This window comes from Anabrus simplex, chromosome 1, assembly GCF_040414725.1.
Source record: "Anabrus simplex isolate iqAnaSimp1 chromosome 1, ASM4041472v1, whole genome shotgun sequence".
In the NCBI taxonomy this organism is placed as follows: Eukaryota; Metazoa; Arthropoda; class Insecta; order Orthoptera; family Tettigoniidae; genus Anabrus; species Anabrus simplex.
In genome coordinates this window covers 213,094,204-213,120,236 of record NC_090265.1, presented here as the reverse complement: position 1 = coordinate 213,120,236, position 26,033 = coordinate 213,094,204, and the positions used below count along the sequence as shown (strand labels likewise).

At 38.0% G+C, this 26,033-nt stretch overlaps 1 protein-coding gene across 1 annotated transcript in view; it reads left to right on the top strand.

Annotated features, from left to right (window-relative positions):
• Positions 1–26,033, top strand: part of LOC136885730 (leucine zipper transcription factor-like protein 1) — a 219,344-nt gene that overhangs the window by 73,011 nt on the left and 120,300 nt on the right. Inside the window, exon 4 of the mRNA XM_067158469.2 lies at positions 16,028–16,232. Coding sequence (XP_067014570.2) covers positions 16,028–16,232 — 205 coding nt within the window. The remainder of the gene's footprint in view (positions 1–16,027; positions 16,233–26,033) is intronic.

Sequence of the window (26,033 nt, the reverse complement as noted above, 5' to 3'; positions counted from 1 at the left end):
TGTATGTATGTATGTATGTATGTATGTATGTATGTGTGTGTGTGTGTGTGTATGTATGTATGTATGTATGTATGTATGTATGTATGTATGTATGTAATTGGAAGTGTATTGACAAGGTGGACCCAACATAAACTTTTTTAAATAGTTTCTGTAATAGGCAGCTCGTCTCCTTTCTCCCAAGTCTTCCCAGCCCAAACTTTGCAAAATTTTTGTAACGCTACTCTTTTGTCAGAAATCACCCAGAACAAATCAAACTAATGTTAGAATGGAAATGAAGAAAACCCACACAAACAGTGTCTACTATTCGCCAAGACTCTTTGCATCTGCAAGTACATAAACGCACAACTTACAATAGCCTAGTTTATTGTGCCTTCAAGATACCAATATCTAAGAAAGACTGAAAAAATGAATTGAACATTATTTGTATGTATGTATGTATGTATGTATGTATGTATGTATGTATGTATGTATGTATGTATGTATGTTCAGTCCGTCAGCAATTCCGCTGGTGGGATCTTCAACAGCTCTTGCCATCAGCCGTCATAGATGGCCTAGGCATCACTGAAGAGGCGTACTAGGGAAATGAGGAGTGAGGTGGTTTCCCGTTGCTTTCCTCATCGAGCCAGAGTTGCAATTACATATCAGTCTGCCAAGCCCACTGAAATGCATACACCAACTGACCCTATGAGCAACATTTTGTGCAATTGCTAAATTCAACGGTTACAGCAATTTTTCGTAGAATGGATAATTAACAAATTTAAACACTGCCCTAAGACCACACTAATGAAAGAAAAACCCAATGCCTTCGCATTTTCTACATTTAATAAAGATGTTTTATAAAGTTACCAACATCTTCAAGAGACACAACCTCAAAACAGCTTTTTAAACCAACAATAGGAATGTTGAAATCCTACATGACTCTACTTCAGTGAACAAGACTAATGATTTTTTTCAAAATCTTGTGTTTATAGATTTAAATGCAACAATTGCAATTCTTCATATGCAGGGCAGACCAGGCGAAGTTTCAATATTAGATACTTAGGACATATCAGTGCTTTAAAATAAATAGATTATCAGCGGTGGGACAACACATATATGATTACAAACACAATTTTACTAACATAGAACAGGACATGGAAATGCTTGAAATAATAAACAAAGTACCTCCCCTCGATATAACCGAAAATTGTTTCATACAGCCTGACCAGTACTTCAACCTAACCTTTACCTTAATGATATTTTAGAGAAACCAGAGATTCTATTTGACTTTCTCATTATCATTTTAAAAATTTTTAATTCAGCAAACCAGAGTTCGATCTTTCATTCCATGCACAGTACCTTTTCGCGTCATTTACCCCTACTGCCTCACCCCTCAGCCCCGCCTTAAGATTGCCCCTCCTCCTCCCCTCTCCCCGTCCCTCCCTTTTCCTCTCTGCTCACCCCACCTCTCTTCCTATCCACTCTCGTACACATTTCCATGTTCAGTTCCTTACTGTATTTCAAGCTTTTCATTTCGCTGTGCAAGGTGAGTCATATATTTTTATTTTTTCTTTCGTTCCCTTGCCTTTAAATTTTCTTAGCACTAATTTGGCTCTCTTATCAGGTCAAATATGGTTCTGCATTAAACTGGTAATCCAATCAGTGAATGAACTCGCACCATCTATGTTTTAGAACATTTTGATCTTTACATGAAAACTTCGCCAGCACTTCAACATGAAATTCAAAGACATCGTTGAATGTCAACTGTTATTATATCTGTTGCAGAACTGCATTCCACTTTATTCATCTACAAACATTTTAATGACTTTTAAATACCCCATCTATTGTATTATATGCATGTTCAAAGTTTTAGCTTCAATTTGAACTTACATCACAGACAAGCTTATCTTTTTATCTTTTTAACTAAGCATTTTATTTCTTCCATGTTTCATGTTATGTGTTTGTACATTATTTTTGTGATTTTTAGTACCTTGCACTATTTGCGTTATCGGGTGATGATGACCCAGATCTGGAGTCGAAACTAGTACCATGTGAAAACAATCTGTAATATAACTTACATTACAAAATAATTTGTATTGAAAAGGTGGACCATAAAATAGATTTAATGTTAATGTAATCTCAGTTCAATATGAAATTCTTATCCCTCAATGATATTTAACACATGCTCATTGAAAGACAGACCAGTTTGATTACTAAAAATATTACCAAGATCGTTAATTTTAGTAACACGCTTCACTTCTTGATCTTTTATATGATAATTGAATACATTAACTTGTTATTTTTTCGTGAGGGATATTGCACTGCACTTTGAAATATTTAGGATTAAATGCCACTTTTTGCGCCTATCACTAATATTATTTATATCAGACTGTAACAATTCATAGTCACTCATCTTTTCATTTACCCTGTAGAGTTTAACCCTTAGCTGACCAAGGGTGTTTGGCTCCTACTTTTACACAGTTTTCCATTGAAAATCTATCAAAAAGGGGTTAATCAAATATAATAAAATATTAAATATTTTTAATTTTTCCTAATTCTATGTTTTTTGTACATGGTTCTTGAGAGTACTGTTGGTCACTATGAAGGTTGGTTCAACATAAGTACTCAGATATATTTCATGCTGAAAAGCTTTCTCCAGGATTCAAAAATAAACATTTATCATTTTGTAGTTAATTTTCACATTAATAAAATACTAAAGTTGTATGAAAATTAATCCAGAGAAAATTAAAATTTACAATTAGTAAAAAAATGAATTAATGAATTAATTGATTTTCAAAATTAGAGGAAATTTACAAATTTCAGTTCACAGTGTTATTCCTATCGATTAGCTACATCACGATAGGCATTGAAACATTTATTTTTTTCATTACAACACAAATGCACATTGCAATGACTACAGTTACTGTAGAGACGTGATTGTATCTGGTGGAAACTGCAGAATTCACAGCTCAGAGTCCTGCAGAGCGGCCCAACCCATGAGCTGCTTCGACAATAGACCGCAGTGGGCTTTGAAAGGCTCGAACATAGAAGCCCGTGACGTCATTGCATGGGCCGGTCTGGGCCAGCGCTATGTCATTTGTACTCGGTGAGCCAAGGACAGCACTGTGGTAGTTCTATGGCTGACTGTTTCAATGTGTACAGTGTACTGCTTGTCAGCGGAGTGCGTTGCATTCCGGTCGAGTGGAGACGATCAAGTTTGCTGTGGTTTTCAGTTTGACTTCTTCGTCTATCCTGTTATCAGAAACGAATATGGACTGTAGTCCCAAAAAAAAAAAAAAACTGTGGCAAAAAAAAGTGAAGTAAAAAAAGAAACAAACGAACTAAAAACCGCACAGTACAAGACTTTTGAACCGGATCCTGAACTTAAAAGTCGTATTTGGTTGGTATTCAAGCCTGCAGTTGACGGTGATGGGAAATACGTTAATTTTGTGTGCTCTACGATCTGCGGTGAACTTGTATGTACACACTAGCAGTTACCCGCTACATATCGCGTGGTTTTCGTAATTTGATAAAAGTAATCGTTCCTCGGCACTGTACTAAGACATTGTCTGAAAATCCCTAAAGTATAAAACCTCACTGAAAAACTGAGTTTCATCTACCCCAAAAACTCTTTGTAAACCACGTTTGTTGTATTGCCGTTTGGGGCTTAGATGACCATGCAATATAGAACTGTACATGTGAGAACGTCTTCTCTCAAATAAAAAAAAAAGTTTCTCTATTTTTAAAGGAGATTCCAAATTCATATTCCACATCTTTAACACCTTCAGGTTTTGAGATATAAGTATCTGCTTAAAAAGAATTCAACCCCTTTATCATCCCTTCCTTCACCCCCACCTAAGTGGATTTTCCGAAAGAAAAAAAAAAAGAAAAAAAAGACATGTTTCTTTATTTTTAAAAGACATCCCAAGTACCAAGTTCCATGTCTGTAACATGTAAAGTTGTTGACATACACTGTTTATATTCTGGTACTCATTTTCCAAATTCACCTGCTTTTTTAATTCTTTTAATCCCTTAAAAAGCTTTCCAAAAACAAAAAAATACGTGTTTATTGATAAAAGAGCTGCCAAATACCAATTTTCACGACTGTAACATCTTCAGTTTTTGAGATATTTGTATCCTCATGAAAAAAATTCAACACCTATTTCAATCCCCCCCCCGGTTGATTTTACCCCCCAAAAATGAGTGTTTTTAAATTTAAAAAGTGATTTCAAATACCCATTTTCACGTCTGTAACATCTTTAGGTTTTTTTTTAGATATAAGTATCCTCATACAAATAATTCAACTAATATTTCAGTCCTTTCATCCCCCTTTAAGTGGTTTTTTTGCGAAACCAAGAGATTACATATTTCTTTCTTTTTAAAGGAAACTCTAAATACCAATTTTTACGTCTGTAACAACTTCAGTTTTTGAGATATCAGTACCCTAATAAAAATAATTCAACCCCCTTTTTAGACCCTTTTACCTCCCACGTTAAGTGGTTTCTCCAAAAACAAAGTAATACCTGTTTTTTATTTTTAAATTATTAAAAATATCAATTTTCACATCTGTAACATGTTAAGTGTTTAAGATATACAGTAGATATGCTCATCTTAAAAATTCACGCCAACCCACATTTCACTCCTTTTTACCCCCTCGCTCCCCTTAAGTATTTTCTCCTAAAAAAAAATAATACATGTTTCTTTAGCTTTAAAAGAGATTATAAATACCACTTTATGTCTGTAACATGTTAAGTTTTTGAGATATATTGTAGATATGCTCAGGGATTATGTGTACAAATTTTTGTTCACAGCTATGCCCAAATGAACACGAATAATCTCGTTGCTGTAGAATCCTGGATCTGACGTTGCAATGGTTACAGCAGTTCATTTCTTCTTCCGATTCCGAGAGCAGGGGTAGTGTGGTGCCAATATCTCCTTAACGGTTGGTTTTAGGGCTTAAAACATGGTTTACGGGCCCGTAGAGCTTACCGAGTTTTGTTCTTTGCGTCAAGGAGCTTAAAATGAGCTTTGTCTCGTCCTTGCACGACAAATTCGATATTTCGCCTATATTAGCCTATTATTTGTATATCTCCCCCGTCGCCCCCCACCTCGAATTGTTTTGAAAATAAAATACAGCCCATGCCCCTCAGGGATAATGTATATTTACATTAGTAAAAGGATTTTTAGAATCGGTTCAGTAGTTTCTGAGATTACCCTCCAGATATACAGAAACTAACAAAATTCGCACTCTCTCTGAAATAAATGTGAACTAAGCTTTCCGGCATCTTGTATTTTTAATAATGACACATTTTACACAGCTGCCAACCAAAAAGACAAAGTCTACTATAGGGATAAAATTTACCTAACATACCGCCCCACCAAAAGGCATTGGCCTTTTGCAGAAAAATAATAAAATGAAACATGTGCACACAAAAATGCACTAGTCAAAAATAGGGCAAACACAATTTTTATAACGTTGATAATGTTCAAGCGTTTTGTAGTTTGATGATCAGTCCCAGCTCGTTTCTGGTAATATACACAACTTGTTGATAGAACGTATCAACAGCTTTAAGTTGTTTGAGGCAGAGCATTTCTCTTTGATAAGAGACCGATTGTACGATTTTGATACAGACCCTAATGGCCTTATTTACCTCTTGTGGTTTTAGTGGTGATGTATCGTGCTCACTGCGAGTTTTCTTGCAGTTGGAAGAGAATCTGAGACACTGACGAACTGTTCTGAGTAATCTGTTTAAGGATGAAAATGTATTCAGGAATGTATCATCGTGTTTTATGACAAGAAGTGATGTCATAATTCTTTGGTCAGGGATCTTCGAGGTGTCGCATCCTGATTGTGATGGCCATGATGCAAGGTCTAGACGCAGCCAACTGGAGCCTTCCCAACATAGTGCACTGTCTTGAAGAAGCAGTGGCTGTACTCCTCGTGATGCAAGATCTGCAGGATTGTCCAGTGATCCAACATGACGCCAATGGGAGGCTGGTACAGTGTCTTGAATTTCTGCCACCCTGTTTGCCACAAATGTTTTCCGTTTTGTAGGACATGCGTGAAACCAAGCTAATATGATTGCTGAATCAGTCCAAAGTAGTATACCATCGGGGGTAGTGCGTAGAGTTTCAAGCGTTTTCTTGATGAGGCGAGCTAAAATTAAGGCACCACATAATTCAAGATGGGGGATTGAAATCTGTTTTAGAGGTGTAACCCTTGATTTTGCACAAAGAAGTCTCGTGAGAACCTCAGCTTTGTGGTTGACAGATCTTATGTATATGGCAGCTCCGTAAGCAGTCTTTGAAGCATCGCAGAAGCCATGTATCTCGATATTCTTCCCTATTCCTTCACTGAGGGCCAGTCTTGGAATTTTGAAATTATTAAGTAGTGATATTTGTTGACATAGGTCAGTCCAGGTATCGAGCAAATTCCCGAGCAGTTGATCATCCCATCCTGAACCTTCTTGCCACAGGCGTTGCATGAAGACTTTGAAGAGAACAACTACGGGAGTTATCAGCCATAGTGGGTCGAATATTAATGATATTATGGGCAGCACCATACGTTTTGAGCACTTGGATTCCCTTGAGATCGATTGATGTGGCTTCAGGCTACAGTTGATTTGAAATTGGTCCGTTGAAGGGTGCCAAGTTAAACCCAAGTTTTTACTACGCTGCTCTCACCGTCAGTCAATGAATGTTTATATTCTCGTAAGTTCTCTGGGATTGATTCAAGGAGTTCTGGGCTATTTGTGCACCACTTTCTCAATAGAAATCCTCCAAGCTGAAGAAGGTCTTGAAGTTTGATTCGCAGTCTTAGAGCATCATCCAAAGTCTTTGTTCCTGAGATGCTATCATCCACATAAATATCATGGCGGAGGACTGAAGCCGCTCGAGGGAATCTGGCTGTTTCATCCGTAGCCAGCTGTACCAGGCATCTTGTAGCGAAGTAAGCTGCTGATGATGTGCCATATGTGACGGTAGTGAGGGCGTAGGATTTTAGTTCGTCCTGAGGGCTTTCTTGCCATAATACGCATTGCAGGGGTTGATGTTTTGGATGCACTCTTACTTGTCGGTATATTTTATCTACGTCAGCTGTAAAGGCTACTCTATGCACATGAAACCTCATAACCAATGAACATAAGTCATCTTGTACTGTTGGTCCTACCATTAAAATGTCATTTAGTACCTCGCCATCTTCGGTTCTTGTAGAGGCATCAAAAACCACCCTTGTCCTGGTAGTACTGCTCGAATACTTGTGAACCGCGTGATGAGGAATGTAATATTCTGTTTGCCCTAGTGAGGAATTTGATTGCAGTTCGACCATGTGTCCAAGTGCTTCATATTTTCTCATGAACTCGATATAATCTTGACGAAGTTCGCTCTGCACTTGCAATTTTCTTTCCGGGAAATGAAAGCGTTGTCTTGCAATCTCCTTTGAGCTTCCTAGGTTAATTTCCTTTCTCATGGGTAGTTCTACTACATATCTTCCACTCTCATCCCTTAAGGTAGTATTGATGAATTTTTTCTCACATTCCGCATGCTCTGGTGAACGAATTTCACTACTTATTTCCTCTAGGGACCAGAATCGTTGTATTTGATTCTTAAGGCTGAGGTCACACCTAATGAAGAATGAATTAGATCTTTGCCCATTGTCTTTTCCTCCATTCATTTGCTGTGGATACTCCCCGCTTAGAACCCATCCTAGCTGAGTGTTCTGCAGTGTTGGATATCCTGAGCGAAATTTCCTCCCCTCCTTCATGAGATGCGAAAAGAACTGAGCTCTGATTAGTAAGCGAGTACCCTGAGGGAGGTGGAAATCTGGATCAGCGAGGATGACATCCTTTGGGATATTCCATTCCTTGAGGTCGATGTTTGATGCAGGGATATTGCCAGTTATCGTAGATAGTACTATACATTCCATATTGAAATGAAAGTCACTGATCGTCGAGTGCACTTCTACGTTGACTGATGAATCAGCTTCGGATGTCAGTTCACCAAATGCTTTCAGGGATATAGCGGTAGTTCTTTTCTTCTTAAGTTGTTGTACTGCCTGCTCGGATATGAAGTTGCTTTGGGAGTCGCTATCTAATACGCCTCGCATGCGATGATATCTTCCGTTTGAGTCCTTGATTTTAACCATGACTGTGCTTAGAAGAACCTGAGTGTTTGGAGTACTTCTGAGAGATTGATATGACGATTGAAGTATGTCGTTACCCTGTGGGTTTTGTGCCATAGTGTTGTTTATGTTAGTTTTTTCCTCATTCTGATCGTTCTGGTGTAGCAACGTGTGGTGGTATTTTTTGCATACCTTACATGCGGTACTGGATCTGCATGCTTTCCAAGTGTGTGATGGACTAAGGCAGTTTCTGCAGTGCTTGCTATCTTTGATCAATTTGAACCTTTCATCAGAACTCAAATTGAGGAAATCAGGGCATTTATACAGCCTGTGCTCTTCTGAGCAGATGTAACATCTCTCTGCTGTCGAGATGTATGATTGTTGTTGTGTTAACAAGCGTGGCGCTGAATTTGGATAATTGTTAAGACTGACTGCAGGTGGTTGGGTAGAAGAGCAGAGTTGTAGTGTCTGACAGCGTCTCTCCAAGAATCTAATGAGCTCCTCGAATTTAACTGCATCGGAAAGAAAATGGTCCTTTTCAAATTCTAACCTTAGTTTTTTGTCTAGTCGAGAGAGTAGGAGTTCATTAAGAAGTAAATCTAGGGTACTTGGTTGAGCGTTTAAGGTATTAAGAGCATCTATACTGCCCGTGAACATATTGATCACCTTGCGTATTTCACTCTTCGTTGAACCTATTTTATGTGAAGTTTCCGTAATTTGCCTAATGTGTTCAGCTGCAATTAATTTGGGTGAATGATAACGATTGACCAGAATGTTGTAGGCTACTTGAAAGTTGGCGTCAGAAATGCTAATATTTCTTATGGTGTCCTTGGCTTTGCCTTTCAGAGAGGAGAGGAAATAGTGGAACTTCTCTATGTTTAATAGGTCATTATTGTTGACCACCAGGCCTTCGTCCGACCCGTTGGCTGAATGATCAGCGTACTGGCCTTCGGTTCAGAGGGTCCCGGGTTCGATCCCCGGTCGGGTCGGGGAATTTAACCTTCATTGGTTAATTCCAATGGCCCGGGGGCTGGGTGTTTGTGCTGTCTCCAACATCCCTGCAACTCACACACCACACATAACACTATCCTCCACCACAATAACACGCAGTTACCTACACGTGGCAGATGCCGCCCACCCTCATCGGAGGGTCTGCCTTACAAGGGCTGCACTCGGCTAGAAATAGCCACACGAAATTATTATTATTACCAGGCCTTCAAACGTGTCTTTGAAATGCAGCCAAGTAATTAGAGACCCACTAAAGGTAGGGGGATTTATTTTCGGTAATTTGATATTTCTAGGCATGTCATGTGATGACTGAGTGAACACTTCAACATTACCTGACATGTTTTGTAGATTGATGGCCTTCCTTAATTTAGCCTCCAGCAAGTCGATTGTGTCTTCGAATTCTTCTCGGTAGATCGTGTTAGATTCCTCATTTTCTTCATCATACGACTCTAGTTGGCTTTGAATTTGCTTGAATTCTTCGTTCGTGGAGAGCAATCTGTTTAATTTAACCTGAATGAAGTTGATATCGGCAGAATTTATTCCCGACTCAACGAAGTGTTGAATACGAGTTACACAAGCCTTCAAGGTTGTTCTCCTTTTGGTTAATGTTCGTTTGTTGGACTCTTCCATATTTATAGAATATCGTGGTGCTATAAAATGAGTAAGATTTGGGTAATAATTATTCTGAGGAAACACGTAACTTTCTGGATGAACGGAAGAGTAAGTTATATATTGGTGTTCTGTGGTGGGAACTAATAACTAGATTTTATAAAGTTCGTGAATTTGTCAGTAGATGGTACTGGCCGGGGTAGTTGTAGCAGTGGACGGTTGTGGACCTTGCAAGAAGTTATGACTTTGGGCTAAGGGTTGTGCTAGGTTAACTTGGTCAAACATCTAATATTTGTTTGAATTCAATCAGAATAATGAAGTTTTATACTTAAGTGACTGTAATCCAATAGTTGCGTTAATTACCTTATATAGGACGGTGGATTGTAGGAGTTTGAGGCAAGTTCATCTGGGCTGCGAGGACCATGAAATAAATGTGAACTAAGCTTTCCGACATCTTGTATTTTTAATAATGTACACATTTTACACAGCTGCCAACCAACAAGACAAAGTCTACTATATGGATAAAATTTACCTAACACTCTCTTTATTATATTAGTATAGATTAAAGGAGTCGGACTGATTTTGTCTTTTTATGATTAGATAAAAAACTTATGAATGAGGTGTGCTTGAATGACGAGCATTCTAATGTTTCTGTGTTATCAACTCCACGACTATGCCACAACCTGCCAAAGTAATGAAGTTTTCTTCGTGGACTGACGTTCATGGTGCTCCTATTCGAACACATGAGCTGGAAAGATATTTAAAGCAAAATTGTGGAATGGAAGAAGATAGATATAGCGTCCTATTGGAGAACAAATGGACAAAACTATCCAAAATTTCACCAGATCGCTAAGAAAGTTTATGTATGCAAGCATCAAGTTCAGCTTCAGAGAGAAATTTCAGTTCAGCGGGCTTCATTCTCAACGCACGATGGTCTCTTCTACAACCAGACAATGTTGATGCTCTTCTGTTCATTCACAGTAATTCCATTCAACCACCACTCGCAATGACGCTAAGTAAAAGCTATGTTCAGGTTTTTTTTTTTTTTTTTTTGTTGGCATATTGCACGTCATTTCAGTTTATATTTTATTTTGAGGTAAACGCGAATTAAGTCCTATGAATATGCTTCATGTTGTTTGGATTCATTTTCAGTTAACTTGATGAAATGAAATGGCGTATGGCTTTTAGTGCCGGAAGTGTCCAAGGACATGTTCGGCTTGCCAGATGCAGGTCTTTTGATTTGACACCCGTAGGTGACCTGCGCGTCGTGATGAGGATGAAATGATGATGAAGACGACACATACACCCAGCCCTCGAGCCGGCGAAATTAACCAATGATGGTTAAAATTCCCGACCCTACCGGGAATCAAACCCGGGACCCCTCTGACCAAAGGCCAGCACGCTAACCATATAGCCATGGAGCCGGACAGTTAACTTGATGTCAGTTGCAGACGAATATTAGTTTATAATAAAATTTCTGTTTGTTTTCAATTATTATTATTATTATTATTATTATTATTATTATTATTATTATTATTATTATTATTATTTCTGCTATTTGCTTTACGTCGCACCGACACAGATATGTATTATGGCGACGATGGGATGCGAAAAGCCTAGGAATGGGAAGGAAGCCGACAGTGGGGTTCGAACCCACTATCTCCCGATTACTGGATACTGGCCGCACTTAAGCGACTGCAGCTATCGAGCTCGGTATTATTATTATTATTATTATTATTATTATTATTATTATTATTATTATTACAGTGCAGGAGAAATCTCTACCGTCAATTAGCCTACTTTGAAATATGTTATCAATGTACGGGAATTCGTACAGTGAGTGATCTGAATAGTAGTGTGGCGTGAACATTTCATTGTGCACGGTGCACATGTTATTGTGGAGAAGTACTCAAGGTTATTCTACTGAGCCCGTCCAGTGCGGTGGACTGCGGTGGGCTGTATGAGACCGTGCTGTGAGCCATTGCGCGGCCGCGTCAGAAGAGAACGGCACTGCACGGGCTGGGCTGCCGGAGCCCGTGGGTTCGAAGTGCTGCGCAGTAGGCCTGGCTGCAGGACTCTGTCACACCTAGCCCGTACATCTGTGAAAATATGCTAATGAACGCTCTTGTTTCCTAGTCTGACATCTTTGGCGACGGAGGAGATTTTCCCTCTTCTTTTGTTGTTTCTTGGTTGTTTTTTCAGCACTAAACTTTCGTTTTGAAGTTTTCTTGGGGTCACTGAAAGTCAATAATCCAAGATCAACATCTCTCCAAGCGGAATTTTATCCTGCATTTCACAAAAAAAAAAAAAAAAAAAAAAAAAAAAAAAAAACCACATATGCATCAATGAATACTATTTCAAGTAGTCCCCAAAAGAGCCTGTGCCACCATTTCTTGCATCTTTGGTCAAGTCCATACACTGCCAAATCAATCCCTGCTGTATGAGAGTTATAATCTGCAACATCTGTTGGGCAGGTCACTTCTTTCCTTGTCCTTCTCTGGAAATAGTGTTAAGTTCTCTACCATGTTATATGCAAGAGTTACAGCTTTGGTATCTTTCCACTTGAAATATCCTATGATTTGACATCCTGCAGTCACTCTCACCTCGAGCCATTTTCTTGTCATCTGCTATATTTTGGGGAATACATTTTCTGTTTAACACTAGCTGGAAAATGATATTCAGGAGTAATTGTGTCCTTCTCTTTCTTCCATTTTCTACTTGAAGAATTAAACCTACAACCTGTTTTGCAGTCATTGACCGAGTCAGGGATGGAATGAATGAAGCCCCTTCTTCTTGTGGCGAGGATAGGAATTGTGCTGGCTGCCGAGGCCTGTCACACTCCTCTGGGGCAATGATTAATGACTGACAGATAAAATTATATTGGGGAGTGTTTCTGGAATGAAAGATGACAGGGAAAACCGGAGTACCCGGAGAGAATCATCTCCCGCCTCCGCTTTGTCCATCACAAATCTTACGTGGAGTGACTGGGATTTGAACCACGGAATGCAACGGTGACAGTTCGACGTGCTTCCGCCCGACCCATTTTCTACTTATTCCCCCAGTATTGTCTTTCCCACTCCCACCAGTATCATTAGCCGGAAAATTGGCACTATCCTCTTTGCTGGTACTCACATCATCCACTGTTCCATTTACAATCACTGTTACACCACTTCCATTTTCAACAGGCCTAGATAATCTGGTAACAGAATTGCCTTCTGACTCGTTGATTGCTGTTACTTGTCTGACTTTAGCAATTTCAGCACTAAACAGGTAATCAAAGACATTGTGCACGCATGTATCGGCAAGCAACAACGAATCACATTCATCAACTTCTTGCTCAATATCGTCACAGTTATTATCCAGTTCAATATCTTCTTCTAAAATTTCTAACAGTTCATTATCACTTAAAAACATAGCCATATTTACCAACAACGCACTAAAAATTCTAAGTCACTCAACAGTTTATCGCAAAGTGGACAGTGATTATCTGAGGTTATGTTCATATACACATTGCACCTTCTCACAGACCACATAAAATCAGCTTCATGGTCCGTATCGCACTTCAATAGATTCACAATTAAGTATTTATTATTTTCCACCTAGGCGATACAATGATTGCTTAAGGCAATTTAATGGTTAAAAGTGGTACATGTTTCGTATATTATCAACATCTTCAGCCACATAACACTGTTTAGATGAAAAATATATAAATTGACAATGCTTAAGAGGAAGTGTCCTTATGTTAATTTTAAGGACACCTCCTCTTAAGCATGTTAATTTTAAGGACACTTCTTCTTAAGCATTACTTTGTCTATTTATATATTTTTCATCTAAACAGTGTTATGTGGCTGAAGATGTTGATAATATACGAAACATGTACCACTTTTAACCATTAAATTGCCTTAAGCAATCATTGTATCGACTAGGTGGAAAATAATAAATACTTAATTGTGAATTCTCACAGACCGTCGGTACTCAGGAGTACACTAACATAAAAGTTACTATTTACGCGCAAAGCTGTTAAAATTTAGTTGAAAAGTATTTAGAATACGAAAAGAATGTTCGATATTCACAATAAACACGTTTTCAGAAAGTATTGTAATGTGAAATATTATTCAGATATCATGAAAGACATTACATTTTCAACAAGGGTCATACCCATGGTAACAACCGTTTCTTTTACCAAGGAGATCAAAATAAAAGCTACCCAACAGTAAGTTTTCACGTTTGCCTTACAGAATGAAAATAGATTGATGCTCTAACAACTTCCAGACGTGATATCTCCCGAACATTATGAGTCATCATCATCATCATCATCAGTTTTCCACTCCAGTTGCCCGGGTGACTCTCCACTTCTGTCTGTCCATGTACCACTCTTCTCTCAAGACGACATCCCAGCTGACTCCTCTTGTTCGTATGTCCTCTTTCACTTGGTCCAGCCATCTCTTCCTAGGTCTTCCTACCGGTCGTTTTCCGGCCACGGCTGTGTGTAGCCATTGTTTTGCTGTCCTTCCATCGTCCAATCGTTTGACATGGCCAAACCATTTCAAAAGGGCCCTTGTGACTTTTTCATTCAGGGATGGGTACACACCAGCTTCCTCCCTTATTCTTTCATTCCTTACTCTGTCCCTTTTTGTCTTCTGTACCATAGTACGTAGGAACTTCATTTCTGCGGCTTGTAGTTTGCTATCCACTTGTTGGGTTGTTGTGCAGGTTTCTAGGCCATATGTTAGTATGGGGGTGAAGTATGATTGGAATAGAATCTGCTTTGATCTTAAGGGAACTTGTTCGTTCCAGAGGAGGTTCTGAACTTGATGGTAAAACTGAGCTGATTTTTGAATGCGGTTGTTAATCTCATGCTGTATTCTGTTATCACTTGAAATGATCCACCCAAGATATTTATATTGGTCTACTGTTTCCAGCTGTGTACCTTCCAGCATTATTTTTCCTTTCTTCTTCTGCCTGTTGACAGACATAGTAACAGTTTTCGATTTATTTATTGTTAATCCGTGTGCTTTCAAATGTTCATTCCAGGTGTTCAGCCTCTCTTGGACTTCCTTCTCTGTATTTCCCCAAATTACTACATCATCTGCAAATGCAAATGCATTGATGTCCATATTGTTCTTCTGCTTAATTTCTTTCATGACTTCATCCATGACAGTGATAAAAAGTAAAGGTGAAAGGTGAATGGGTACTGCCTTGTTGCACTCCTTTAGTGGTTTGGAACCAATCAGAATTACCGTTTCCAAACATTATGAATAATGAGGCAAATTAATAGCTGGTACTTACAAGTACCGTCGGTCAGCTAAGGGTTAAGGTCATCAGTTTAGAGTAGGTAGTTGCTCGATTGGATTTGTGCTGGCAGATCATTAACAAATAGAGGGAAACACAAAGGTCCCAGTCGAGAACCTTATTGAACTCTAGACATACGCTGATAAGGGCGAGAAATGATACTCTTATATTTTACTGAATACCTCCTGTCATAAAGATAGCATTTAAACCATTCAAGCAAGCTTCCATGAATGCTGTATGCTGACAACTTATTCAGAAGAGCATTATGCTGCACAGAGTCAAAAGCTTCGGAAAAGTCCATGTACATGACATCAGCCTGCTTGCAATTGTCCTGTGCGCTAGATATGAAGTGGGGAGTACACAGCAAGATTGTAGGTTGTTGAGCACGACAGAAGTATTGATTGGGTGTAAGCCTTGTTAGCGCACTTGATAGTTAAAATTCATAGATGGGGAGAAATGGCTTTGAAGTCTACTACAGAGTCCACAATGAATGTATGAAGGCTTTGCCTTGAACAATTAAATTAGAAAATATGTAGCCTTGGATTTGGACATCCGATTTCCAAATATTGTTGAGATATCCTCCAATAGGATACATATTTCTTGAACTGCACGAGTTTTGACTGTGTTTGTCCAGAGTTTCTGTGAGCTCAATCTGTTTGCCATCTTTAGTAAATGTCCAGACATTGAGTGTGCTTATACAGAAGCTCTGTTTGGGCCTGATTCTTCTAGATTAACGATCCTCAGACTGGTCCCCGATGTTCACACTAAGTGTATCATTTCCAGAATCTTATTCACTACTTTTACTGCTCACTCTTTGGCTCTAGATTCCTGTGTGGAGGTTATCAGTGGGATGCTATTTCATTTTTTGTACTTTTTCGATAGTGCTGGATTCAAGTGTCATGAAGGTAATGGAGCTAGGCTCCCAAAGAGTTAGAACCATGATGATTATTATCATTATTATTATTATTAAAAGTAATAAATGTATGTCCAGGTCATTTGATTTCTGTTTTGTTTTTCAAGGGATCAACTTGAGAATATCAAGGCGATGGAAGAACTCGAATTTCCAAGTTTAAAGATTGAGAAAGCTCCACCTACACCAACCAAAGTAAAACTGAGACCAATAAATGAAAGATCAGGTTCAGTTCCTCTCTTGCATATGGAAATCGAAAGACTAAAAGAAGAAAATAACAAACTCACTCAAGCTGTTATTGAAACTCAAGAAATGGTATGTTATTATTTATTCATAATTCTTTGTTTTATTTATTCATAATTCTTTGTAGATTTTCCGTTAGTCCATGCATGTGTGTTGTTGAAACCAACAGCATTGAAAGTGCAATTCTTGTGGAGACTTAAGAATGTTTCCATGCAGATAGATCACAGATTTTTGGGAGTTTTAGAAAAATATGTGTGTTTTGTCACTTACTGTTATGTATTACAGAAACTCTTAAATTTTTAGGATTTATTGTTTCTTTTGTTCCTCACCAGACACATCATTGTCAATCTGTTTAACCAACCGGAAAACAGGACTCATAGGAGAAGGCAACCCTTCGCTTATCAGTAAAGGTCCAATTCCAATACTGCCATGCAAATTGAATCCTTTGTTAGCATCCATTTGCTTTGGAGGAGCAGAACTGTCATTTTAAAGACACCATCTGTTAGCACCTTGCCTCATTTTGATGGGTAGCTGTTCCACTGTAGTATACCAGTTACCTTATCTATCAGCGATAACTTAAATCTTTTAGTCCACCTAGTCAATACTTATTATAGTCTTTTATTGGCTAAACACCGTACATGTTTCAAGAACTATCAAAATCAAGGTGAAATATAGTTATACATTAAAGACAACGGCATACTTAGTAAGCCATTCTTAATATATCTTCATATTGAGTTTTAGTTATCTAGAATCAGGTAATGAGAGTGTTCTTCCTTTCGTCTTACAGAATCAAGAAAGTTCGTAAATTTCCTCAAAGCAATGTAATAGAAGAATGTTCAATGAGAGGAGTTGCAGATACAAACATTTTTCAGATGTGTCTATTAGAGTGGGTGCCTCAATCTTACAAGACAATTTGTTTTTAGACAAAATATTTTTAAGAAGTATTTTATTGAGACTGAAAATTGGAACTCTAGGCCATGTAATGACTTCCAATAATTTGTATTTATTTCTGAGGCTTAGTTTATAACATTGTATGTAGAATGATAAATAATTTGTAATTTATTTGTAAGGCAAGAAAAAATAGTGGATTTTCAAAACATGTACGGCATTTAGCCAATAAAAGATTGTAATAAGTACTCAGTAGGTGGACTAAGTTTTAAGTTATCGCTGATAGATTAGTTTGAAGTCAATACGGATCCAAATAAATCAAACCGCTATCGTTGAAATAATAAACTATCAGTTAGCTCTCGCACACCTTTGTAACTGACATTCACCTTTAACTTCAGTGAGCCCTGTTTCATAAATAATACTACTACCTGTAGCCCAAAAGCAGTAATCATCCCTTTTTTTGCAACACTCATAAATTGTTTGTGTTACCCATAACAGCAACAAGTGTAAAAAGAGCCTTTGTTATTTAATATGACCACCACACCAGGTCTCGGCCCACGGCTCTCTTCATGGGCTATGCACTGCCGATGTCAACTGTAGAAAGTGTCATAATAAGGATTCGACTCTGAAGAGTCTGTACTTCCTCTGCAAATCTGCTACTTTTATCATTTCTATTATTACCTTACCAATTCCTAGTACTTTGCGATATTTTGCAGCTGGATCATGGACTACAACAAAACAAGAGGACAGTAGAATACAGGCAGCAGAGATGAAATTCCTAAGAGGTATCGAGGGCAAGACCAGAAAGGATAGGATTAGAAATGAAGAGATCAGGAAAAGGACAGGAATCTTGAAACTTCAAGACAGGATAGAAACAACAAAGCTAATGTGGTATGGGCATATGATGAGAATGGGAGAAGAGAGAGTGCCAAAAAAAATTTTTTTCAGCGTAGTTAACAGGAAAGAGACCTCGAGGAAGGCGTACTCTTGTAAGAGTGCGTTGAGAGGAGGGGAGAAAAACCAGAAAATGTACTCAGAAAAGGAGAAGAGTGGTGGAGAGATAGGCAGCGATGGAGGTCCTTGATTCACAACCTGACCCGGGAAGCTGGAAACGGGAAATGAAGATGATGATGATGACACCCAAAATAGTTGGCTATCTTTGAGATATAACATAAAAGACAGATTGAGTTTTTCTCCCGTTCTGCATTTAAAATTCTCAATCTGTACAATCTCATTCAGGTTTTCAGATGATTTTCCAAGGATCATCCACAGTGCAATAATATGGCTCAATAATGTCACCATTGTCAACATTTATAAAATGCGCAGCACATCTTGGCCCGATGCTGTCCTGCCAATTACTAAACAACCAGCAGTCTATGTGGGTGATTCTAACAGCCACCATGAGTCTTGGAAGTACTCAAAAAAACAATGAATGCAGGCTTTAACTCTCAGAATGGGCTGAAGTCAACAATCTTCATCTAGTTTTTGATGGCAAAGATTATGGCATCTTCCAAACAGCTGCATGGGCTAGAAGTACTAATCCTGATTTGTGTTTTGCCCGCTGTAATGAAATTGGCTATCCTCTGCACATCACACGAAAAGTGATTGGTAAGTTCCCTCACAACCGCCATCGACCAGTAATAATAGAAATTGGCATCTCAGTCCTAATTGTAAGATCTACACCACATGCCTGGTGGAAGTTTTGGAACTATGTTCTCTGTTGAGCTGGATAGATCTGTTCGCTGGACATGTGTGACACCCATATGAAACTTAGTAACTGCCTCTCATCGTGGCTAGTCGCGGATGTTCGAGATTCCCTCTTCCCTTGATTTCCGAGATATTCTCTCTCTTCCGGAGCAGGATGTTGACATTCATTAAATCATTTTTTTGACAGTCACTGTGGCAGATTGGTATGATAATTTGTCAGTGGTATTTACTGACACCTTTGCACCTTTCTCAACAAGTGCATCAGCTCATTCATTACCTTCTACAGTATTTGGCAGTGCCTTAGTATCCATTGTAGAGCAACCGTTTTACCCTCTACCTCAAGTTGTTGTATGAGAAGTTGACATTCGCAGGCTTTTACTGATGTGTCATGACTTAGACCTATAGATTATATTGAAACTTTGGAGTTCAATAGAATCACTTTCTCAAATCTTTCCAAATGTGATGTCAGTTGTTTCAGTGCAATGAGAATGACTTACCCTGAAGCTCCCAACATACGGGTGACAGAGGAAAAAGAAGAAGACCATTGAGTGTAGCCTCACGAGGATATAGAAGGCAAATAGATCACAGCGGATACCTGCACCTGCTTTTGTGTATCTACCTATTCATGACCCATCTGTGAACACGTAGAGCCAACGACTGTATCTTTTGGAAACTCTCTAATAATTGTTTCCAGTGCTAGGAGCTTAAGAGTTTGAAGGTCTCTTTCACATTTTGTTATGCCGTGCTGTAGTTCTGTGTAGAATTCAACAAGTACCAGTTCAGTTGGTTTTTGTGGTTCTTGCAGTAGATGAGGCCTGCAGTCAAACTGCAATTTAATTTTAATTTCTGACACTTTTTATACAAATCCACCTTTTTGTCACAGAGTTTCCAGTACTGGTCACCAGGCACTCTCAGTATCTTGCACTGCTCTCTTTTCTATTAATGTTTGTAATGGCTTGGTGTTGTGACAGCAGCCATTGCATCAGTGAAGTTGTCTTGACTACACCAGTTTTAGCCTTGACCTTAGGACGACCAAGGGCTGAAATTTTCAGTATACTTTTTGTTTCTGTACTGCCAGTGTTGAAGATATCAACTTCTGACAAAAGCGTGATTTCACACAGACAGACCTTTGGAAAAGAAACTTATGGAATTACTTCGTTGTAGAGATTACAAAGAGAAATTTTGATGCTTTAGTTATTTTATGTGATATTTTATCCATGAAATGACAATGGCTAGATGATGCAATATTTTGTAAACAAAAATGGCTGGTAGAATAAGTAACTGTTAAAAATGACCTCCACCCACAGTAAAACATGTCTGACATTATTTAAACAAATTATTTGCCACTTTCTGTAATTCCACTTCAATAATAGACTCCCTGGATGAGCTGTCCTGATCAGATCATGAGTCTTAAGTTGATAATGGACTATAACAGGAGAAGAAATAGAGATATGCTGATAACATTTGTAGATTCCAAGAAAACTTATGATTGCATCCATAGAGAATCTCTGTTCAAAATTTTAAGACACCTTGGACTACATCCCAAATTAATAAACATGATAAAATTGACTTTCACTAACACCAAATCAAAAGTGAAGTTTAGGGGTGAAACATCAGAAATTAAACATTTATATTAAAACTGGACTACGGCAGGGAGATGGGCTCTCACCACTATTATTTAATTGTACTCTAGAAATGGTAATGAGGGAATAGTTTTAGAAAATGTCTCCCCAAAATAAAGATTGGCCGAAAAATCAAAACAAATTGCTTGGGTTTCGCTGACGATTTAGCATTACTAGCAGTAGACATAAAAGAAGCAAAAACCCAGATGTCAGAACTTCAAAACATTGCAAATAAAATTGGCCTCAAAATATCATTTGAAAAAACAGAAATTATGCCCCAGAAACCAATACAACTAAAAGAAGTTACCATAAATGGTAATAAAATCAAAATAGTAACTCAGTTTAAATATCTTGGAGAAATAATAACACATAACCTAAATGAAAAAATCTCAATCCAAACAAGAACAAATAGATTAGCTAAAGCACAAAAATTAACATAGGATATCTACAAAAAGAAATGTCTATCAATAAATGCAAAAATAAAACACTACAACACAGTTATAAAATCGGAAACTACATATGTAGCAGAAACACTTTTTCACCTGAATAAACAATCAAAGACTGACAGACTTCAGAAAATTGAAAGGAGGATTGGAAGAACCTGCATCAACAAAAAATACCAGAAAGATGGACAATGGCGGTCAATACCTAACAAAGTCGTGTACAAAGAGCTAGAACCCATTACAGATACTATGCGAAAGAGGAGACTGGGATTCTTTGGACATATCATGAGGTTGCAGGATTCGAGGCTTCTGAAACAACTAGTAGAACACAATCTCGTCTCAAAAAATACCACAACAGGATGTAAATGGATCAGAGAAGTAAGAGAGGATCTGAAGGAAATAGGCCTTACAACAGAAGACACCACAAATAAGATAAAATTGAATACAAAACTCAAGAATACAAACCTCCGCTTTACCCTTACACGAAACAAACCAACAACATGCATATTTTCAACTGAGGAAAGGGCATGAAGATCAGAGCGTCTGAAGAAGTACTGGGAAGATCGCAAAGCCCGAACAATCCCTTCAAAGAGACCTGAACGACGGACTGACTAAAGTCATCCTATGTGGTCATAAAAGAAGAAGAAGAATAGACTGTATGGCACATGTTATTTCGGCCTTCAGATCTTCTAGAGTACAGGGATTATTTTAGTAAACTTTGTCCTATAGGGTTTCCCAAAGATAATAATTCCATTAAGTTAGTTCAGCTGATCTAGGGGGCCATAAAACTGTATTAATTATCTCGTCAGGTCATCAAAAACTGGATGTAAATTGTCTAGAATTCAGAGCCCTATAGACTCTGACACCGTCCTGTTTAAAATATCCATAAACCTTTTCTTCCTACGTCAGTTCATTAAGAAGTGGATGCAAAATTGTTCTAACATACACATTCATCCAGTCATCGAAAAATATAGGCCCAGTTATCTGCCGCAATCTTAATACGCATCATATCCCTATTTTAATGAGATGCACTGGCACTTCCTGTACAGTATATGGGTCTCAGTATCCCACATTTCATTTTTTGAGAATTGACATGTCCAGACAGATGGAACCATGCCTCGTCAGACAAATTTCTATTGTACACACCTTCACAAAACTAATTACAGAACCTTATTCTTGTGGCAAAATCTGTCTGGTGACGTTCCTGCACAAACCTTATTTTATATGGTCTAGAACTCTGGTCACTTTGTGGCCCAACCCCATGGGTATGTTCTTTACCTGTGCTAGATGATTAAGTGATTTTCTAGGACCTATTTCTAACTGCACACGAATATCCCCCAAGTTTGTCTTCACATAAAATGTGTCTTTTCTGTTTTCTCTAAACATCACAAGCTGAACCTGTTGTACACCAATTTTCATCAACTTCAAAATGCTAGATATTTTTAGTAATCTAAGGTCTGGATAGTTAGGAGTAAATCTCTGAATGCATATTCTATAGCTATCTTTTTTCAAGTAACATCCTATCAGAAAAATTCACTATTCAACCAAATACTTAATTTTCCATTTGATTACTTAATACACCAGCAATGTACACAATAATACACAAGTAACAGTCACACACTCGTTCTAGTACAATTATCAGTAGCAGCTACTAACTGCTGGGATGTTTTGTATGGTCAGAGGGGCACAAAAGTTGACCAGCAGCTGAATAATGCAGAAGTTTCCTCATAAAATGGGAGCACTATGTATTATGTATTGCACCTGTTAGAATGTCAGTCGTAGAACATTGAGACACCTCAGGGATGCTCAGTAAGGATGTGGCACAAGAAAAAAACTGAATAAAGCTTAAACAACAGCATGATTTATTAAATAAAATACTGTTTAAAATCCCTACTATCTGTGATTATGGAAAATGATCATTATTGTAAAATTTTAACTCTTGTTCTTGAAGTACAAAAAGAAAATATAAATTAAGATGGGATGGTACACTTAAATTTTGCCCTGTTTACGCTAACAAACCAATCAATGCAATATATTTGCTTCTTGCAATTTAAGTTAACAATTTGATTTAATTTAACTGCGAGAAAGATCTGAATTTCCTCGACCAAATCTGGAAAATACCGAGAAAATCAGTAAGAAAATCATACCGTATCAAAATTCAATTTGCTGAAATATTAATTGACTAATTGCCAAATTAATGAACATAATTGGTGTGATAATTCGTTCTAGAACTGAATCGGTGCAAAAGAAATAAATATCTGTTCATAACTATCATCACTTCTAGTCCAATTAAATCATAAATTTAAACTCAAGTTGTGAAATATTAATTCAAATGGTCTGTCATAAATTAAAGAAAAATCTCAGCTCTCGTAACGAAAATGGTGAACGATCTGCAGTGCTGAAATGTAAAACGTCATTGACTATCTCTTAAATACCACAGTAATCTACAATATTTACACAGTCATATCAACACGCAAATTAAACGCTCGACTAACATAATTCCACGTCGGGTGATTTTAGGAAGAACACTACTAACACAATTCCACATCAGCTGATTTTAGGAAGAACATCAGCCTCTTCTAACTTAGACATATTATCTCGGTAAGAAAGTCATCGGAGGTTGGAGAACAATCTCAAAGAACATTCCAGACTGTCATGAATAAGTAACAAAGTAACGACAGGTTCAGATAACGCTCGAAAGAAAATTATACTGGACACGAAAGAATCGAATATACGATCTAATACACTCACACGGAGTTTAAGAACACTTTAATATCATTTGAGGATCTAAATATCTCCACAATCATCTATTCTTGAATACATGACTATTTCCCTTTTTATTTTTTCTCTCAATTGGCTTTACGTTACACTGACACAGATAGGTCTTATGGTGACGAAGTGATAGGAAAGGCCTAGGAATGGGAAAGAACCGGCCATGGCCTTAATTAAGGTACAGCTCCAGCATTTGCCTGGTGTGAAAATGGGTAACCACAGAAAACCATCTTCAGGGCTGCTGACAGTGGGGTTCGAACCCACTATCTCCCGGATGCAACCCCACGGCCGCGCGCGCCCCTAACCGCACGGCCAGCTCGCCCGGTATTTCCCAGTAATCATGACGTAAATCTCATATCAAAAATGCCTCTCCGATACGTCCCTTATAAAATGTAACACATTTATATTGCAAAGACACTAAACAAACAATTCACCAATCATGGCGTCATTAACATCAGGCCCAATATCTTTGAACACAGTCGTGATCCACCCAGGATGTCACAGAACTCATATTTAACGTCACGTAAAATATCCTTCGCATATGAAAATCCTCTAACACTACATTTAAAATTTGAAGATCCAGCCTATCTCCCAGTATCACTATTCTCCTGATAACAAACTCCAGTAGTCATAAAGTTTGATTCAAAAGTGTGGAATCAATTCTATCACTCAATGTCACATACATAAATCACACATAAAATTCTAAATGCATATCATCTGGAATCGAAAGTTTATTTTACATGATGACTTTAAAACAAAATAAATTATAGTCTTGTGATGAGCTGATCACGTTTCACATCAAGTCAAGCCTACACTAAGCTGATAAATTGATAATCACCGAAATTTTGATTTAATTATCCACCACACATGAATAACTGAAATTATTTATTCATGGATAATCACCACTACCACATGTAAAATTGAAAACTACCACGACAGTTAAATTATTCCGTCCAAAAATCTTCTTAATTTACATGTGATAAGTAAAAATACACGACTGGGTAGAGGAATAACTAGAAATGAGAATGTGAGAGCTACAAGATTACAATATCTTGTAAGACCATTCCACCACCACAGGAAAATCAACTACCCAACTACTGAACAGATAATATGAAATTTGTGTCGACTTAGCTCTTTTCGACACCTTCATTTTGGACAGTGAGTTATCGCCCTCAATGTTGCGATCACGGTCGATGTCCTCTTATCTTGACGTGGTTGGTGGCGGTCCCAGGGTTTAAACTCTCATGTTGAAGTTGAAGTTACACTTGGCGATGGGTAATGTCCTCATGTTGAATTGACTGACAAAGTCCTCTTGAATAATGTGGCTGATACTCGTACAGAAAATATTAATATGACTCTGAGAATTGCTAGTATAACAGGGCACAATATCACGCGATGTTGTTCGAAACGCTGTGTTCTGAGGCTGACTTAGGGTCGTATTCATGAACGAGACTTTGACTTTGACTTAGACTTAGAAGGCGGTAAGTCGCCATTTCCATTTCATAATCGGTACTTGGAGGTAAGTAAACTCAGATGGCGACTTTACTTCCAAGTCGCCGATGTTTCGTACTTAAGTAGACTCTGAGATCAGAAAAATAATAAAATGGCAGATATTGCTGGTGTAGTTAATTGTGTAGACGAAATTGAAGAGATCCAGGAAATTATTCAGTTCGTTGTGCCTAATCCTCGGCGTGTTATAAGAGATGCACGGAACCCAGTTGAATTTTATATAGAAAATTAGTTCAAAAAACTATATAGATTCGACAAACGTACAGTATTAGATGTATCAAAGATATTTGAAGACGAATTAAAGAAATATAATAATCGATGATCACCCGTACCTCCAATAATACAGTTGTTAATTTCGTTAAGATTTTTTTTCTATTTGCTTTACGTCACATCGACACAGATAGGTCTTATGGCAACAATGGGATAGGAAAGACCAAGGAATGGGAAGGAAGCAGCCGTGGCCTTAATTAATTAAGGTACAGCCCCCCAGCATTTGCCTGGTTTGAAAATGGGAAACCACGAGAAACCATCTTCAGGGCTGCCAACAGTGGGGTTTGAACCCATTATCTCCTGGATGCAGGCTCACAGCTGCGCGCCCCTAACCGCATGGAGAACTCATCCAGTCGTTAAGATATTATGGTACAGGTAAAAGTAAAATTATTTTTACTATAGCGCAAGGTTTTTGCACTTTCTACTCATCGTATTATCTAGTTAGGTTAAGGGATGATCAGTACAGATTAATGCATTCTTATGGTAACTACAATAGCCTTTCACACTTCCATGGTTTTCAGGTACTTCCAAATTGATTCCGCTGATTTACGAGGAGTAAGCCAGCCCTCAGTATTTAAAATAATCAAAAGAATATCGATCCTGACTGCCCGAAAGAGACCATAGTTTGTTTTGTTCTCGAATGAAGCTGAATGTCGAAATAA